The sequence below is a fragment of the Protomyctophum parallelum genome, assembly GCF_964188405.1.
Source record: "Protomyctophum parallelum genome assembly, chromosome: 21".
Lineage (NCBI taxonomy): Eukaryota > Metazoa > Chordata > Actinopteri > Myctophiformes > Myctophidae > Protomyctophum > Protomyctophum parallelum.
The window spans coordinates 6,000,129-6,018,967 of NC_139713.1; the positions used below are offsets into that span (position 1 = coordinate 6,000,129).

Below are 18,839 nucleotides of genomic sequence, written 5' to 3' on the forward strand. Positions count from 1 at the left end.
ACCCCTCCCAGTGTAAACAAACTCAGCCAGATGATGTATTTATTTAGATGTATTATACAGTACGTGACGTTTTATGCAGATTGATAAATGATGTATATGTGATGTTTTATGCACATTGATAAATGTACATTTTCAATATGAGATATAAAAAAAATACATACTGTATTAACAATTTCCCCATGTAAATGGCAAAACCCTAAATAAAAGATTATTTCTAAAAAAAAAAGAAAAAAGAAAAGGAAAAAAAGTGGTCGTTGTTTAGTTCATGATTGTAGTGTTTTTTTAAGTGGGTGAAAATAACATTTTAGGTAGCAGAAAAAGCAGAAGCAGAAAAAAGCAGAAACAGATGAGATATCTGTGATCTCCAGGTTCTGTGCAAGTCTGAGTGAAAGTGTGTGTGTGTGTGTGGGTGTGTGTGTGTGTGTGTGTGTGTGTGTGTGTGTGTGTGTGTGTGTGTGTGTGTGTGTGTGTGTGTGTGTGTGTGTGTGTGTGCGTGCGTGCGCTAGAATGACTGCACGTGTGAGTGTGGGCGGAAGTGGCTCAGGGGTAGAGTGGCTGGATGGAAACCGCAAGGTTGCCAGTTCGAACCCTGTGGGCTCCCCCAGAGTTACTGTCGAAGTGTCCTTGAGCAAGACTCGATCTGAACCCCTAATTGCTCCTGATGTGCTGGTTGGTGCCTTGCATGGTTTCCGCCGCAATCGCTGTATGAATGAATGGGTGAATGTAATGCACAATCTATGTAAAGCAGATAAAATCGGATAAAGGCGCTATATATAAATGCACCATTTACCATGTGTACTGTAATTGTTTTACACTAGTATACACACATACTGTACATACAGAAGCACCGAGAAAACTGTTGCGCCTTTCTTCGTCCTTTTTTTTCAAACTTGACTATACTACGGTAGCGGTGGTCTCAAAAACTTAAGGGAAACTTTTCGGTCCTGAGACCTTATATATAGCACTGACGAAGGTCTTAGGAGTCACCGAAACGTTTGCTTTTTAAATTGCACTTTAATTGCACAGAGCACTTTATGAGCATGCTAAAATAAAAGGAAAAAAATGTTTTCTTAAGGAGTTTTCCTTCTTTTCTTATACGGTGAGCGAGTCTTTTTCTGTCAAAGTTACACATACAGTACACATCATGTTCTCTGCAAGTTTATACTGTATCTGTGCTGTGTGTGCATTAGGTATACAGTACTGTATACAAGTGTCTTTTGTGCATCGTCTGTTAATGCATGTATAGTTTATTGTGTGTGAGATGTGGTTTCACATAGAAACAGATCTAGACCTGCATTGATCTCACAGTGGATAAAAACAGTCGCCAAGAGGCAGCACAGCAGTTAACCCATTCTGACATGAGATCAGATTCATACGAGGTTTCCACTGGACACACACTGGTCTGATTAAGAGTTAGAGTTACAGATTAGTACAGAGTAGAAGAAAAAAACACTCCTTCGGCTAAAAACGCCCATAGCCGTCATCACTATCGGCAGAAATATTGTCCATATATATGTGATTATAGTCATTTAAGGCTAATTATGAAAATTGCTCAACATTATGCAAGTTAGCATCCGGCAGTTTCTACATGCTGGGGACCCATACTAAACACTTCTAACTAGAGCTGGGACTCGATTAAAAAAATTAATCTAATTAAACAGAGGCTTTGCGATTAATTAATCTAAATTAATCACATTTTAATCGCATATCAATATTCAACCCGAGAACAGCGAGAAACCTTTTTTTTAAATGATTTTTGGTATCCCAGTGAATCAATGAATAGTGACTACAGGATACCACTCATTTTCAACATTTTACTGTCATTAATATACCTGTTGTGGAAATAATAATAAAAGTCACCCCATTCTGTGTTGCCTAGAACTGGAGGTCTGAAAAAGATTTAGTAACAGTAACAAGTACATCTCAGTGACATCACAAAGCTGTACTTACTTCATATTGTTACTGTTTTTTGTCAGACCTCCAGTTCTAGGCAACACAAAATGGGGTGACTTTTTATTATTTCCAGTTTTCAGTACTATAGAAAAGCGCCCAGTGAGAAACATTCCGCGGTGAAAAAAAAGGTGCGATTAATTTATCTGTAGTTAATCGCGATAAATTTTTCTGTAGTTAATTAATCTAAATTAATCGCAATTAGTCCCGGCCCTACTTCTAACATAAAACTTTGGTGTACGGGAGCCGCGCATGTTTGAGCGCTATAGTCCGACCGTTGTTCCCGCATCATACGTTTCTAAACAAACATTAAAAAGTCCATAGATTTGGCTGCCATATGACGACGTTTTCAAAAGCCAAAATGTAATACTACTGTAATACTACTAGGATAATATTCTGAGCATCAAACTACTATGAAAATACGATACGATATTTACAATCGTATAAATCGTACGAATATATACGATAAAAATACTTTTTTATCAGCACATACAGTATACCCGGCGTAGGCACCATTTAGACAAGACTGAAGTGTCCAAAAGAAATAGCAGATCTGCAAGCTCATAGCACGGCACAAAGTGACACGATGTGAGCTTGTAGATCTGTTATTTTAATTAGTAACTATAACAAAATGCTTTTAAAAATAATTGCGTTACTGGCCTAGCAGTGTGCACGAGACAGACAGACAGACAGACAGACAGACAGACAGACAGACAGACAGACAGACAGACAGACAGACAGACAGACAGACAGACAGACAGACAGACAGACCCCCTTATAGATATAGCCTCGTACAGAGCCTCACCCTAAACACTATACAAGGTTACACTGATGACGCTTAAATGTAGGTTATGGCCAAAGAAACACAGCCAGCCAGTTGCAGAAGAGTGCAGCCAAAATACCCCATTGTCTGTGGTCAGTTAGCCTTAATAATAATAATAATAATAATAATGAATTGCATTTTTATAGCGCTTTTCCAAGTGCTGAAAGTGCTTAACAATGGCCCATTCATACATACATTGGGAGGTGAAGCGGCGAACAGTCGACGCCAGCGTCCTCACTTCCCACATTCACACACCGACCAATAACTCATTGGAGGCAATGTAGGGTTCAGTGTCTTGCCCAAGGACACTTCAATGTAGGGTTCAGTGTCTTGCCCAAGGACACTTCAATGTAGGGTTCAGTGTCTTGCCCAAGGACACTTCAATGTAGGGTTCAGTGTCTTGCCCAAGGACACTTCAATGTAGGGTTCAGTGTCTTGCCCAAAGGACACTTCAATGTAGGGTTCAGTGTCTTGCCCAAAGGAAACTTCAATGTAGGGTTCAGTGTCTTGCCCAAGGACACTTCGGAAACATGTGGACAGGAGGAGGAGGAGCCGGTCGAGAAATGACAGAGTTACTGTGTGGGGGAATTAGCATTTAGCAGACACCCCTCCCCCTCCCTCTCTCTCGGTAATTAGCAGGCAACGGTGCATCTCTCCCTCTCTCTCTCTCTCTCTCCAAGAAAAGTTTGGACGTGACCTCAACTCAACTCAAACTATATTCATATAGCACGTATCACAACAACCAATGGTTGACCAAAGTACAGATTAGAACCGAGTGGTGCAACTCCCCCCCCTCCTCTCTCTCTCTCTCTCTCTCTCTCATTAGCAGTCAACAGTGCAGCACTCTCTCTCTCTCTCTCTGGCACAACAGCGCCCCTACTGGTACTAATAGTCATACTGGTGCTCATAGTCACATACAGTAGGTGCATGGGTTAACGTCACATAGGCGAACACGGACATTGCTGTTCCTTGGAGTGGTTGCACCACTCAAAAAATAGAAAAGACAGAACCGTATACAAACGTAACAAAAGTACATGGCAACAATATGGAGGAACAGGAAGACAAAATAAGAATAAACAGAGCTATAGACAGTATAACATTTACATGATCAGGCATTGTCGAAGGCCACAGAGAAAAAAGCGAGTCTTCAATAGGGACCTTAAACACCTCTAATGAGGTATAGCAGAGCGAATGTGGAAGGGGTATAGGCTGTTCCAGAGTAGTGTTGTTTTCGTCGACTAAAACTAAGACGAAAAATGTTCGTCGACTACCTTTTTCCACTGAAGAAAACGAAATGTAAACTATATTAAAACTATGCTATGGTGACTAAAACTAAGACTAAATATACTGACAATTTCGTCAACAAATAAAAACTAGACTAAAATGTTAGGAAGGGACTATAGTGGACAACAGATCCACTATAAGTCATTTTACACTTGGTTGCATGCTGAAAATAGCAGATAGTAGATCGGCTATTTTCAGCATGTGTAAAATAAGTCATTATGACGGCAACAAGGCCCGCAAAAACACATTTTAGTCGACTAAATCACCTGTAGATTTAGTCGACAAAAACTACACTAGCACTAATACATTCCAGGTGACTAAAATGTGACTAAGACTAAGTGAAAACTATTCAGGAGACTATGACTAAAACTAAAATAGAAAAATTTGCTGCCAAAAACAACACTTGTTCCAGAGTCTAGGGCAAAAGGTCACCGGTCACCTCTCATCTTGTATTTTGTTTTGGGGTCGGTCAGCAGTAGCTTGTCAGCTGACCTGAAGACGTACAGTACAGTACACTGAGATACGTACACTATTATATGTATTTGCACGCACAGCTGATTATTTGGTATTGCCTATATATATACACTTGTGGCAAATTGTCGAGTGCAAATTTGCTGGCTCAAAGCCAAAAAAGTCCCCAACTAGATTTGGCTCTCTATAGGAACTTGAGTTTGGTGAATTGGAAAGCTACTCTTCAGTACTACATTTTCCAATATTCGCAAAAGCAAAAGCGTTTAAAGAGGATTTCAGACAGACTGAATGGCTACCTACTGTATAGCATCAACTGTATGGGCACTGACATAGTGTGTCCCGCTATAACCATTTGCCATTAAACTGAACTCCTATCGCTGTCTTTGATGCCTGTCTGTGTGTTGCATGTATTCACCTTGGTCGATCTACTTTATCTGTAGGAATCACAAGCACCCGAGCCTAGGAATTATTATTATTATTAATATAGGACACCAAACAAATCTCCCCATTATGTTTACCAATAAAGAACTGAGCCTGCGCGCGAGGCTGGTGACGAACAACAGAGAATTGTATTTGTCTCAAAATGCCCCATGAACATGTCAACTAAACGATAGTTATTGTTTGAGAAGCTTACAAGTCACAACACACACCATTAATTAACAAAATCTACAAAAAAGGGGGAGCTCCATGGAGGGCAAGGTTTTTGCCAGGCCTACCCAGCCAGGACTGTGCCAATCATGGGTTGCAGTCAGCATAGGAATCTGCAGAAATAGTGTTTCTTCTACATACAGTTTCACTATTTGCATCCGTGGCGCCCTCTATATGAGCAGAAGAGAAAGCGCCGTTTAGAGGCGTGCTCCAAAGAGGCACCTGAACACGCGACTCTAATTTGGGGTCGATTGGATGTTCGTGTTCGTTATGATGCAGCTTTTTCTTTTGTAAGAAATAGGTCCTGCTCACTAATCTTTGAAGGCTATTTTTGCAATCTATTGTGGTGAGAAGAATCACCGTTATGCAACAGTGACATTTGTAAGCATTTACGGTGCCCCTATGAGTGGACGTTAAACCACTTTTGGGGGGAGATGGAGGGGGAGATTGACTAAAACTGTGGAGAAAAAACAAGACGTCTCTAGACTAGGTGCTACACCAGAATGTTGCGTGCAGTACTAAACATCAGCAAGGGTACACATGATACCAACAAGATCCTGTATAGGAAGGAATACCAAGGGTGAGCCGGAAAATAGCAGCCAGGAGAATGAGACTAGCAGGACACTGCCAAAGACAGCAAATTGGTACTCATTGGGAACCAACACATGGGCATCGATCAAGTGGACGTCCCACACATGGATGTACTCAAGAAAGACGCCGGAGCGCAAAGGCACCAACAGACCGGCCAGATGTATGGAGAACCGGGATGACTGGAAGCGATGATGGAGGGCTCGTCTGCGGGGACGAATTCTGCACATACAGAAAGCCTGCAGATCTCCAAATTAGATGAATTGTCTTATAGATGCAAGGCTCAGTCGTACAAACAGGAACGAAGAAATAGCCAGCACACAAGAAATGTCCTTTTCACATGGTTTATTTGACCTCCGACGGTCAACGAACGCGTTTTTCGGCCTGATGGGCCTTCCTCGGCGTTGTCAAATGTGAACAAAAAACACATGGAGGATCCTTCTTTGGCCTACTGGCAGCATGCAGAGAGAGAGCCATGTTGTAAAAAAGACACAATCCCCTGCAGGGAAACCGTAAGTCTTGAGGGGAAAAAAAGGTGACTTGACCCAGGGTCTTGGTCAATCATCGTCCCCTCTCTATTTCTTCCAGAAGTGCAATTTGCTACACACACACACACACACACCTATGCCTCTTTCTGTATCGTAAATGCAACATCTGCTCTGCTGCATCGCATGCATCTTTTCATTCAGGATTCTGTTGCATTGCATCCCTCATTTCATTCAGGCTTTTCTGCATTGCATCCCTCCTTTCATTCGGGTTCTTCTGCATTGCATCCCTCATTTCATTCAGGTTCTTCTGCATTGCATCCGTCATTTCATCTCTGCAGCCATCTTTTCATCTGTTGCATCCATTAGAGGTGGAGGCAATGAGGAACGGTGAGAGAATCATTCCGTTTGTTCGTTCTGGAGGGTGTTCTCACCCTCCCTCCTATCCTCCTATACTAAACTAATACAACATGATGATATATTCCTGTTGTTTCCATGTTTAGCTTTGGAGTATACATCTTCTGATCTTCAGCGCCTGACCAATGGTCCCATTGTTCTGGGCGTTCACCGCGGTAGTCTCCCCTATCACGTTGCTCCTCAGTTTGTTCGTGGCTATAGCGGTGCCCAGGCCGGGCCCCGCTTTAGCCATGATGGGCGGGAAGGAGGTGGCATGAGGCTCAGGAAGCCTCTTCACCGTCTGGGCCTTTGGGCTCTTGTCGGCCCCGGTCAGGGGCTTGGGCTTGGGTCGGTACAGCCAGGCGTGCCTGAGGGCATTGCTGGGTGTGAGGCGCGTCGAGGGGTCCCAGTCCAGACACTTCTTTATGAAGTCCATAAAAGTGGGGTCGTCGCAGTCCTTGAGCACGGAGTTCCAGTCCTTGCTCCCCGGGGCCCCTCTCATCTTGCCCCGGCGCGAGCGGGACCCGGTGAGCACAATGGCCCCCGAGGGCAGCGTGTTGACACAGCAGTACCGCGGGTAGCCCTTGGAGTTGATGAAGTTCTTCGCCCGCTTGGCCTGCTCCAGGACCTTCTGAGGAGGCATGCCCAGCAGCTCCATGACGCAGGACAGCTGGTCGGCCTCGTCCTCGCCGGGGAACAGCGGGCAGCCCGTCAGCAGCTCCACCAGGATGCAGCCGAAGCTCCACATGTCGATGGGCAGGCCGTACGGCAGGCCCAGGATCACCTCCGGGGCGCGGTAGAAGCGAGACTGGATGTACGTGTAGACCGGCTGGTGTTCGAAGCAGCTGGAGCCAAAGTCGATCACCTTGATGTCGCTGCGACCCTGCTGCTTGAGCTGGATGTTCTCGGGCTTCAGGTCGCAGTGGATGATCCGGTGTCGGCTCAGCGCCTCCAGGCACTGCAGGATGGAGACGGCGAAGCGCTTGACCATCGACAGGCAGAAGCCCTGGAACTTGGTCTTCTTGATGACCTCGTACAGGGTGTTGCTCAGCAGCTCGAACGTCATGCAGATGTGGCCGCGGAAGGTGAAGTTGTCCAGCAGGTGCACCACGTTCATGGTGTCGTTGCGGTCCTGCTTGCGCAGGTACTCCAGGATGCGGATCTCCTCCTGCGCCTGCCGGTAGAAGCCCTTCTCGTTGCGGGCCATCTTCAGGGCCACGTGCTGCTGCAGCTTGTGGTCGTACACCTCGGCCACCTGGCTGAAGCTGCCCTTGCCGATCACCTTGATGAACTCGTAGCGGTAGGCCAGGTGGTCGTGCGGGACGTGGATATAGTGGGCGTCGTCGTCATCGTAGCCGCAGTTGTTGTCGCCACCGGCGACGGCGGACCTCTTCTTGGCGTTGAGGCCCAGGAAGTAGACGGCCGGGTAGGAGTGAACCTCCGTCTGCTCCAGGGTGCTCAGCTGGGGGCGGTAGCGCCTCAGAACCTGTTCGGGGGTCATGACGTTGGTCTTGACGCCGGCGGCGCCGCAGCCTCCGCTCCCAGTACCCTGGGAGCCGGACGGGTAACTGGAGACCTTACTGGGGCCCATGCTGTCCACACCGCATACCTTGGCCAGGCCGGACATGGGGTTGGGCTTATCCACCACCTGACCAGTGGTTCCGTCCTTGTACAGGTACCTCAGCTTCAGATGACTGCCCTGCACGGTTAACCTGTCCTTCATGATGGCCTTGTTGTTGTTGGAGGCCGCCGTGTGCTTGTGCATGGAAGGTGCTACGGGATTGAACGTACTATAAACAGAAGCCATGATGTTTCCTCGCCGTGCCTCAAATGGCACATCGGTGGTAGCTGTCGATTGGTGACTGAGCACTTGGCCACGTCTTTTATATGAACACCTCGGTGACGCCACCGGTCACGAATCCCTGCGATAGGCTGTCGTTTTGTGGGCTTCAGTGAAACGTCATCACTTCGCGGCATATCTAGAGCCGAGCTCACATGTTAAGCCTACACGTTCACTAAGGTCCTCAGACAAAGCCCTCCTAGAGACCCCCACAGCCCATCTGATCACAAAAGGTGGCAGGGCATTTTCAATCCGGGCTCCCAAACTATGGAATGCCCTACCTATTCATTTAAGACTTGCTAAATCTGTGTCATGTTTTAAAACCCTTTTAAAAGCCCACCTTTACGTTAAGGCTTTCTCTTAAATTTTCCTTTTTGCATACTCTATTTTTTTTTTGTGTGTATGCATGCTTCTACTGTATGTTGTCCACTTATTGATACCTTGTTGTAGCTGTGACTACGTTGTTGCTGTTTTTATCCTGTTTGTAAAGCACTTTGTGACTATGTCTTGAAAGGTGCTATATAAAAAAAATCATTATCATTATCATTATGTTGCTGAAATGTGTCTATTTAAAAGGGGAGGTTCTTTGTTTATTCAGGGTTGCTGTTGCATGTAAGCATGCTTAGTGTCACCGGAAAGTAATGTGACAAACTAACTTAACTGTCCACACACATAAGGTGCTGTGTACTAAATTATTAAGAATCACAATGTAAAGATTTTATTGAAGGTAATAGCCCCTTGAGATGCAGCATCTCATTTTAGAGGTGGACCCGTAACATACAGACAAGATACATAAGACGTACAGTACACAAATAAAGACAATTATACAAAAGAAAGGCATACATCCATAAATACACAGACAGCTTGCTCAGCCTCTCCCTCCCACCCCACCAACCACCACATAATCAGCATATTAAAGGACAACTTTAGTTTTTTTCAACCAAGGTTCATGTTTTAGGTTGTTATTAGAGAAACTAAAAGGTGAGTGTTAATTTTTTTTTCATTTACTGCTTTCTTTTGTTTTAGGGATTTTAGCTCTTTTTGACAGGGGGGGCGGGGGCATTCGAGCATGGGGCTAAATATGTATTTTTTTTACCAAATTTGATGGCGATTTATTTATTTATTATTTACTATAGTCCTAATAAACCCCAAGAAATTACATCTGGCCACAGAAGATCACATGATCTACTGAATGTGAAGGTAGCCTACTGGGGGAAAGGCTTATACGGTGTGTATAGGCTCAATATGTCAGTTTGTCACATTCAATATATCCTGTGATCTTTTGTGGCCAGATGTAATTTCTTGGGGATTATTATGACTATAGTAAATAAAAAATAAAAAAATCGCCATAATATTTTGTAAAAAAAATACATATTTAGCCCCATGCTCGAATGCCCCCGCCCCCCTGTACAAAACTGCAAAAATCCCCAAAACGAAAGAAAGCAGCAAATGATAGAAAATTAACACTCACCTTTTAGTTAACAACCTAAAACATGAACCTTGGTAGAAAAAAACTAAAGTTGTCCTTTAAGCAACAGAGAAATGAAAGTGCAAATGATATCGCTGAATGTGCTATAACTGGTACTTTAAAAACATAAACAAGAAGTAAATGAAGGGACGTCCTAAAGCAACTGAAGGATGAAATCGATCTAAGAGATAGAGGAAGATTATTCCAATCAAATGGGACAATCACACATTGTGGACGCTTTATGAATAGAACGCTTAAACCATTCTGATCAGATCAGATTCCAAAAATGTCAGTCGCTCTTCGATTTTTCAAAAAATAGCAGACCTACAAGCTCGTATCGCGCCACTCGGTGGCGCGATATGAGCTTGTAGATCTGCTATTTTTCAATAGCTAAAGCATAACATGATGCCAACACCAAAATGGGTGCCCGGTCAGAATGGGTTAAAAGGATCCCTGCCTAATAAGACTTATATGCCTTCATATATTATACTTGACCTCTATAACTATCATTAAAAATGAAAAACACCTTAAATATTTTATATATATCTTAGAAATAGTTCCTCTTTCACTCAATAGGGAAAAGTCTCCCAAGTTGATGATGTAATAAAATGTGTCAATAAAAACTATTTAAAATATTACTTTGATGCTCATATTAACCTTAAGTATCAAGTAGCACATGCATTCCATACATTCCATAAAAAACATGTATGTGCCCATAACATCAAATCAAAAAGATAAAGTAAACAAGTCTATGGACTTTAATATTTGTTTAGAGCCTAATTATAAATTTCCTATCCCAGTCAAGTCCATGGACTTTGACATTTTGGGGTAAATTAAGTAAGACGTCATTTCGTTGATATAAATACTGAGAAAGAAGTACTGCCATAGCAGACACTCCACAGCACACCCGCAGGAATGTATTTAATTTTTCACGGACAGGAGATCATCGACCTGCCCCAAAGAATCTGGGCGCCCCTCACTTCACACGAGTGTGATTTTCTTTTGATTGATCGAATTTATTTAGTGATAAAAAAATAACACTTCCATGAGCAACAATACACAATGAGGAGCCCAGAGGCTTATTTTTATTGTGGTCCAAAAAACATAAAAGCAGACATAGCACTATAACCGCCAACTATACAAGAAAGGAAGAAAGAAAGAAAGACCTTCTTCTTTACCGTCCTGTTTTGGCTGTTTATGCCTCTATTGATAGACAGGGAATGGGGAGAGAGATGGGGAGTGACACAGCAAATGTTGTCGTAATAGGGACTCGAACATGGGACACGCTGGCAGGCTGGCATTCTTCAGTATATAGTCTACCTCTTTTTTAAACCACACAGTTCCTCTTTGAAGCGATTGTTCGTTTCGTTTCATATAGTTTTTCACAAAAATGTGACATCTGTGTAATACATGAATCCTCTCCCACTTCTGTGTTCTCTCCTGGTCAGCAGCCTCAGTACAATACTCAGATGACTTTGGAGTGGAACATTGTCAACGTCATTCTCATGTCCATTAATAATAATTAGTATTAATAATAATTGCAGGATATAGTCTATAGTAGCCAGCCCATAGAGGCCCATTGTGAACCCGACATGTTGAGTACACCAAGGTTTTATGTTATAAATGCTGACTATGGGTCCCCAGCATGTAGAAACTGATGTTATAAATGTTGACTATGGGTCCCCAGCATGTAGAAACTGATGTTATAAATGTTTAGTATGGGTCCCCAGCATGTAGAAACTGATGTTATAAATGTTTAGTATGGGTCCCCAGCATGTAGAAACTGATGTTATAAATGTTTAGTATGGGTCCCCAGCATGTAGAAACTGATGTTATAAATGTTTAGTATGGGTCCCCAGCATGTAGAAACTGATGTTATAAATGTTTAGTATGGGTCCCCAGCAAAGAAGAAAAACAACAAAAAAGTGTTGTAACCTGCCGTTCTTTTCTACTTTCTTCTACTTTGTTTGGCCCGAAAAATTGTGTTTGTTGTCATGATTTGTCACGACAATTAAGAGTTGGCTTTGTCCGCGGCGTAAACGTCTTTAAATAAATACTTTCTGAAAAGTCTATGAGGAAAATGCATTGATTCATTTCCTGGGCCACTCGTTGTTCTGAAAGGGGGAGGGACTGCGACGCTCTATAGCTTTATCGGCTGTCGCTTCATAAAGCAGTGGACCTTTCGTCCACGCTGGAACGTGGTGGTTGCGAGTTAACGGTCACTGAGGACCGGTTCAGAGAGGAGAGGGTCCCCAAAGATCTGTGCATCAACTTCACCAGGTGACCCCTGAACTTCTGCCCCACGAAGACGTACAGGACGGGGTTGAGGCAGCTGTGAGAGTAGGCGATGACCTCGGTGACTTGTAACGCCGTTTGGATCGCCTTGCCTCTCTCACACGACACCGCGTAGACCTGAAGCAACTCCAAGGCCTTGAACAAAGACGCAATGTTGTACGGCATCCAGCAGCAGAAGAACACAGCCACGACCACCAGTACCAATCGGATGCTTTGCCTCTTGGCCGCCGAACGGCTGTTGTGCTGTTGGAGCTTGTGAATGATTCGGAAGTAGCAGAAGACCATGACGGTCATCGGGATCAGTAAGCCTAAAATGTTCACTTTGAAAAGGTCGAAGATAATCCAGAAGTGGCTGTTAAATTCGGGAGCGCAAAAGAACCCGCCAGACCCCGAGGAGTCCTCTTGTACCTTAAGAAAAGCTAGATCCGGGAAAGAGGCGAGAAGTCCAGCGGTCCACGCGACGGCGGCCGCGACCACTCCGAGGAAGCGTGTCTTTTTCCTAATCACGTGGACGGAGTGCACCAAGGCCAGGTAGCGGTCGATGCTCATCAGGAGGACGAAAAAGATGCCGCTGTAAAAGCCGACGTGGTAGGCGCCCAGGACCATCTTGCACATGGCGTCCCCAAACGTCCACTGGTCCCGGGCTTGGTGGGCCAGGAATGGAAGGGAGCACACCAGCAGAAGGTCGGCGATGGCCAGGTTGAGGAGGCACACGTCGCTCATGCTGCCGAGGCGCACCCCGAACGCGATGACCCAGATCACCAGCGCGTTCCCCAGAAGACCCACGATGAAGATGATGTAGTAGAGCACCGGGAGGACGTAGGAGCCATGGCCGCCGTACGGGCACGGCGCGTAGTCAGTGTAGTCGTCATCGTATTCAGGTTCAGGGGTTGTAGCATTAGGCGAGCTGAGAGAGACATTTTGGGCTGAGATCAGATTCTATAAATGTCTTCTACATCCTGACAGTTTTCTAGAAAAAGCTATGTTTCTATGTAGAAGAAGAAAATGGCCACCACTGCTATGCCCTATAGCATGTGTTGGTCATATTTAACCCTTGTTTTTAATATGAAATAAAGGATCTTTTCTACTTCAACTGGACAGAGCTGCCTTGGACCCTCTTTTAAGTTTGCCACCTTTTACCTCCTTCCACAGTGACATTGACTCAAGGTATAGAACTTTTTAAGAACTCTTGTGCTTTTCCTATAATATGAAACCCTCTCCAAAGAGCACCTGTCTACAGTTTTCTCTACATATGAAGGACCCACGTAGCACTTCTTCTTTTCTTTTCTTTTTTTTTATGCCCTATAGCACCTTTGAATATACTGTAACGATATTCATTGGATATAAAAACCAAACAAACTCATCAATCAAGTCTCTCTGTATTTGTTTTCTTCCATAACTTAATTTAAAAGAAATTAAGACCAATACAATAATGTTAAAATAACGTGGTTCTTGTCATTTTTTACATTTATATCATAAAAGTTGACATGATTCACCATCTCTGCAGACTATTGGGGTTTAAGTTGTCATTCATGTCATTCTGAAATCAAACCTTGGGGTGTGTAGATGATATTCTGAAAGTGTCATGCTTTAGCCATGAAATGCACAATACCTTCCATATATGAGCTTAACCGCCGCAATAATAGTTTCTTAGGCCAAACTAACAATAGTGAAAAGTCTCACCCGCTGGTAATGCTGATAAGATAGCTGGCGGTGGTGGTGGTGGTGGTGTTCATGTTGTATTCGAAGGAGAAGAGAAGCGATTACAGAGGGAACACATGTAGACTGCTTTCAGTTTCAAAATGTACAGCCTTATAGCATAATAACTATAGCCTACTTCTCATTTTATTTTGGGGAAGTAGTAGAAAGAAATACTGCCATGTAATAAACTGTTAGTCCGTCATAGTCGGGTCAAGTCTTCACAGTTTGAAGTTCCAGACGCACAGGAACGTGCCCAGGGGGCCCGGCCCGGTTCCGACGAGCCGCCACCCGCGTCCAAAATGCTTGAGAAATGAGAGTTACCGTATGGGGGGCCCAAGGGGGGTCCCTCTGTATACTGTGTGTGTGTGTGTGTGTGTGTGTGTGTGTGTGTGTGTGTGTGTGTGTGTGTGTGTGTGTGTGTGTGTGTGTGTGTGTGTGTGTGTGTGTGTGTGTGTGTGTGTGTGTGTGTGTGTGTGTGTGTGTGTGTGTGTCAACAATGCAGGAAATTGTAACAAAGAATGACTATAGTCTTTCTACTACTACATGTCGTAAAGCACTTTGAGCTGCATTTCATGTCATGAAAGGTGCTATACAAATAAAGTTGTATTATTATTTATTATTATTAGGCTACTATATAATGACTGATATCGATACATACTTGAGTAAAAAAACCCACTGTAGTTCCACGTGGGTAATTAAATAACGCTGTAGTTCCACGTGGGTAATTAAATAACGCTGTAGTTCCACATGGGTAATTAAATTAACTATAGGGATGGACAGATGTGACATTTCTGGACGATAACCAATGTCAACATTGTTGTTATGATCGATAACCAATATTTACTACAGTAAACATATCCAACAGGATGCGCCATATTGAAGTGTTGGCCGATATACCCAACATAAGCCCCTTATATCGTCTGAAACAGACGTATTTTTTATACGAGTTTGAAACCACATTTTGAGGCCAACATCAGCCGATTCCGACAGATGAATGGAGCATCCCTAAAATGAACATAAATTGGATTTGAAGGCTGTCAATCATGAGCCCAACCTCACATATGAGCTTATTGAAGTAACCATGAGCCACATAAATACTGTTCCCAGTGACAACTCACTATAGCTTCAAACTGCAGAAACAACACAACTCACACAATTCCAGAGCCAGAAAAAGCAACAAGCTTGCATGCAGCCATGCAGCCATGCAGCCATGCAGCCATGCAGCCATGCATCACATTAGTAAAAAGTTAAAACACACTATGAATGAAGCAATAACAGCTTGAATCACATTGCCGGTAGTTCACAACATACAACACAATGACAACTATAGAGGGTATGCACGTGACATCATCATCAAACCAGGAAGTTATGCAGGAACGCCTACAGAGTGGCAAAAAACGACTTTCTGGCCTTGACAGCCCAGACATCCACACAGAAAAGTCATATGTGATTGCATTAAACAACATTAAACAATGTTAAACTCACTTTGCCTGTTGCTTTGCCAATCGATGTGCCATTCACTTTAAAGGACAACTTTAGTTTTTTTCAACCAAGGTTCATGTTTTAGGTTGTTATTAGACAAACTAAAAGATGAGTGTTCTTTTTTTTCCATTTGCTGCTTTCTTTCGTTTTAGGGATTTTAGCTGTTTTTGACAGGGGGGCGGGGGCATTCCGAGCATGGGGCTAAATATGTATTTTTTTACAACATTTTATAGTGATTTATTTTTTAATTATTTACTATAGTCCTAATAAACCCCTGGAAATTTCATCTGGCCACAAAACATCACGAGATCTACTGAATGTGTCTGACAAACTGACATTGAGCCTATGACACAGTGTGGCTTTCCTGGGGTTTATTAGGGCTATAGTAAATAATAAAAAAATAAATCTCCATAATATTTTGTAAAAAAAATACATATTTAGCACCATGCTGTACAAAACAGCTAAAATCCCTAAAATGAAAGAAAGCAGCAAATGGAAAAAAAAATAACACTCATCTTTTACTTTCTCTAATAACAACCTAATACATGAACCTTGGTTGAAAAAAACTAGTTGTCCTTTAAGCATGCGCATACCCTCTATGTATACACAGCATACAACACAAGCATGAGTTACGCAAGGCAATCAAAAAACAAGTTTCCAGAAAGAAAGAAAGAAAGAAAGAAAGAAAGAAAGAAAGAAAGAAAGAAAGAAAGAAAGAAAGAAAGGGCCTATACCAAGCCAGGCATGAACCAATAAGGCCACCATGTCACAATCAGTATCTTCAACACCACCCACAGGCCACAACACAGACTGCAGATTCCACACCAGTCTTCAATCCCAGAGCCAGAAACAGTCACTGAACGTGAATGTTTCATTCATTGCCACCAAATCGGGGTCCCAAAATGACCGCAAAAGTACAACAGCTTGAAGTGTATACACAGCTTAAAACACAAGCAGCAGCAGCAAAGAGAGAGAGAGAGAGAGAGAGAGAGAGACAGAGAGAGAGAGAGAGAGAGAGAGAGAGAAAGAGAGAGACAGAGAGAGACAGAGAGAGAGAGAGAGAGAAAGAGAGAGAGAGAGAAGAGAGAGAGAGAGAGAGAGAGAGAGAGAGAGAGAGAGAGAGAGAGAGAGAGAGAGAGAGAGAGAGAGAGAGAAAGAAAAAAAAAAGGTTCGTACCTTGAGTTGTCTTGACTTCATCAGTTGTGTAAATGACGACCACGGTCAAAGTTTGGTACCCACCCTGGAAAGAGATCGAGCCTTTTCCTCTCTCTAGTTCATCCTCTCATGAGCCTCCAGGCCAGTGGCGTCTGAGCGTCTCCAGTCTGTCATCGTCATCCTCCATACACCTGGCCAGCTCTCCACTGCTTTCCTGTCCTGTTTGCTGGGAGCTCCCGGTGTCGATGGCAGTGACCGACCAGCCTCATTCTCCCAGACGGCTGCCATCTCCTCACTCAGCCTGCCCTTGGTGGCCATGGTAACACGTCATGTATGTTCATCTTGGTTGATGTTCAGTATAGCGCGCCGCACGCACACCCTGTAGCATTCTGGTGTAGCACAGTGGACTTCTGTAGGTCAGGCTTTAGGGCCCAGCATTCACCGCATGTACAGGAGAACGGACTCCACAGGACCGAGAAGAAGCTGAGCTTAGTATGGTGTGTGTTTGTGTGTGTGTGGGTGGGTGTGTGTGTGTGTGTGTGTGTGTGTGTGTGTGTGTGTGCACCCTGCAAAGAAAGAAAGACATGTATAACTATAATGTACAGCTGTGGTTGAAAAATAGCAGATTCATAAAATAAATCACATTTATTAAGATATACATAGCAGAAAAATAGCAGATCAAAAATAGCAGACCTACAAGCTCGTAGCGCGCCACCGAGCTTGTAGGTCTGCTATTTTTGCTCACAAGTCACAAGTTCACAACGTGCCACATAGTGATATGTTGTGATGAACTTGTAGGTCTGCTATATCAAAAATGTATAACACAAATCTTACGTGGGGGGTCTACGGAACAAAACCTTTTCAGATGGGGTTCCGCTGGCTATAGGGTCGGAAACCAAACACACATGAACGCGGGGGTCCTTGACATGAGAACGTTTGAGAACCAAAGTGATATATAGTCTACTCTACACTGTCACAACAACCCGCTAGCCGCTACCTATAAATAGTAGAATAATAAACATGTTTCTTTTCCCTACACACCTAAACAGCAGCACCTAGAATTCTGGGTATGGGATAGGCCGGGTATGCCTTGAAATAAATATTGATGACCAATGCAATAAGTCCTCAAAGAAAAACAAAATGAACCCCCGTAGCTGCAATTTGCAACACTAGATGTATATATAATGTTTATTTGTTTCATAAAAATCCACTGTACATATGTGACATGTTATGAGCTACTTTCTGTCAAGAAATTCTGTGCAGGCGATTATTTTTAGTTAGTTTTTTTTTGTGAGGAAGCTAAGCAGTGCTGCTGCCTCTTTGCATCATGTGCAAATTCAAACAGGTGGTACACTTAGAAAAATAATCACCTCGCGTCCTCGCCTGCACAGAATGTCTTAACAAAAGTAGCTCATAACATTTGTTGTTTGTGAAACAAACACTTTGCACATAGAAAGAGGATAATTCAAGCTTTCCCTACAGCTGTAATTTGATGAGTTTAATGTCGTAATTGTCGTTTAATACAAGCACATTGGACCTTTCTATTTGGATGAATGGGCTGCCTGTCAATGGAGGGTGTTGCTGCAACTCTCTCAACCCATTTAATAAAAAATAAACCTAGTTTTGCAAATTGAGGCTAGCCTACTGTAGGCTACTTTATCCTGACTAGTTTTTTGTTTTACCAAGTAAAAATGATAAAAGCATACACTGACCACACCCATTCAGCTGAGCTCCAGGTAAATACTAAAGCTATATTAAAGAAGCTAACTGTAGGCTAGCTTAACAGCTAACTCACCTGTGGAGAATACAGTCATTATGCAGCGGTTTGTCCTGAAGGTGAAAACATCTCCTTCAACTCGACAACATTCAGTCACTCAGCACTGCTTTCACTGCCTGGAAACACATGGCAACTCTACTCGACGTCCATGATGTGTAACGTGACATTAGAAGATGTTTATTTCACACTTTTACTGCCAAATAATACCGGAGCGTGTCTGTCTGTCTGTGTGTGTGTGTGTGTGTGTGTGTGTGTGTGTGTGTGTGTGTGTGTGTGTGTGTGTGGGAGGGGGGGAGGCGCGCGGAGACATCGGAGGATTTAAAGAGCCCGCGGTGTGACTGTGACGTAGGTCTAGCTTCTAGGGAGTGTCTGACAATAAAACGTCCATGATTTTGTGGATTCACTCACTGTTTTTGCAGTATTATTTTGTTTTGAAGATGATGCTGGAACTGGACAATAAACAAATAAAGAAAACA

At 43.4% G+C, this 18,839-nt stretch overlaps 3 protein-coding genes across 3 annotated transcripts in view; all 3 read right to left on the reverse strand.

The window, feature by feature from the left end:
• Window positions 1–6,748: 6,748 nt before the first annotated feature.
• On the reverse strand, window positions 6,749–8,452 carry LOC310878616 (dual specificity tyrosine-phosphorylation-regulated kinase 2-like; the record flags this gene model as incomplete). The annotated part of the gene is made up of 1 exon (XM_083792968.1): window positions 6,749–8,452. The coding sequence occupies one exon, from the start codon at window positions 8,450–8,452 to the stop codon at window positions 6,749–6,751; it is 1,704 nt and encodes a 567-aa protein (XP_083649094.1).
• A 3,664-nt stretch (window positions 8,453–12,116) lies between these two features.
• LOC310878617 (C-C chemokine receptor type 1-like) lies at window positions 12,117–13,984 on the reverse strand (the record flags this gene model as incomplete). Its single annotated transcript, XM_083792969.1, has 2 exons — window positions 12,117–13,155; window positions 13,932–13,984. The coding sequence occupies 2 exons, from the start codon at window positions 13,982–13,984 to the stop codon at window positions 12,117–12,119; spliced, it is 1,092 nt and encodes a 363-aa protein (XP_083649095.1).
• A 2,716-nt stretch (window positions 13,985–16,700) lies between these two features.
• slc4a5b (solute carrier family 4 member 5b) overlaps window positions 16,701–18,839 on the reverse strand; it is a gene marked incomplete at its 3' end in the record, with an annotated part of 61,670 nt that continues 59,531 nt past the window's right edge. Inside the window, exon 27 of the mRNA XM_083792972.1 lies at window positions 16,701–16,892. Coding sequence (XP_083649098.1) covers window positions 16,701–16,892 — 192 coding nt within the window. The remainder of the gene's footprint in view (window positions 16,893–18,839) is intronic.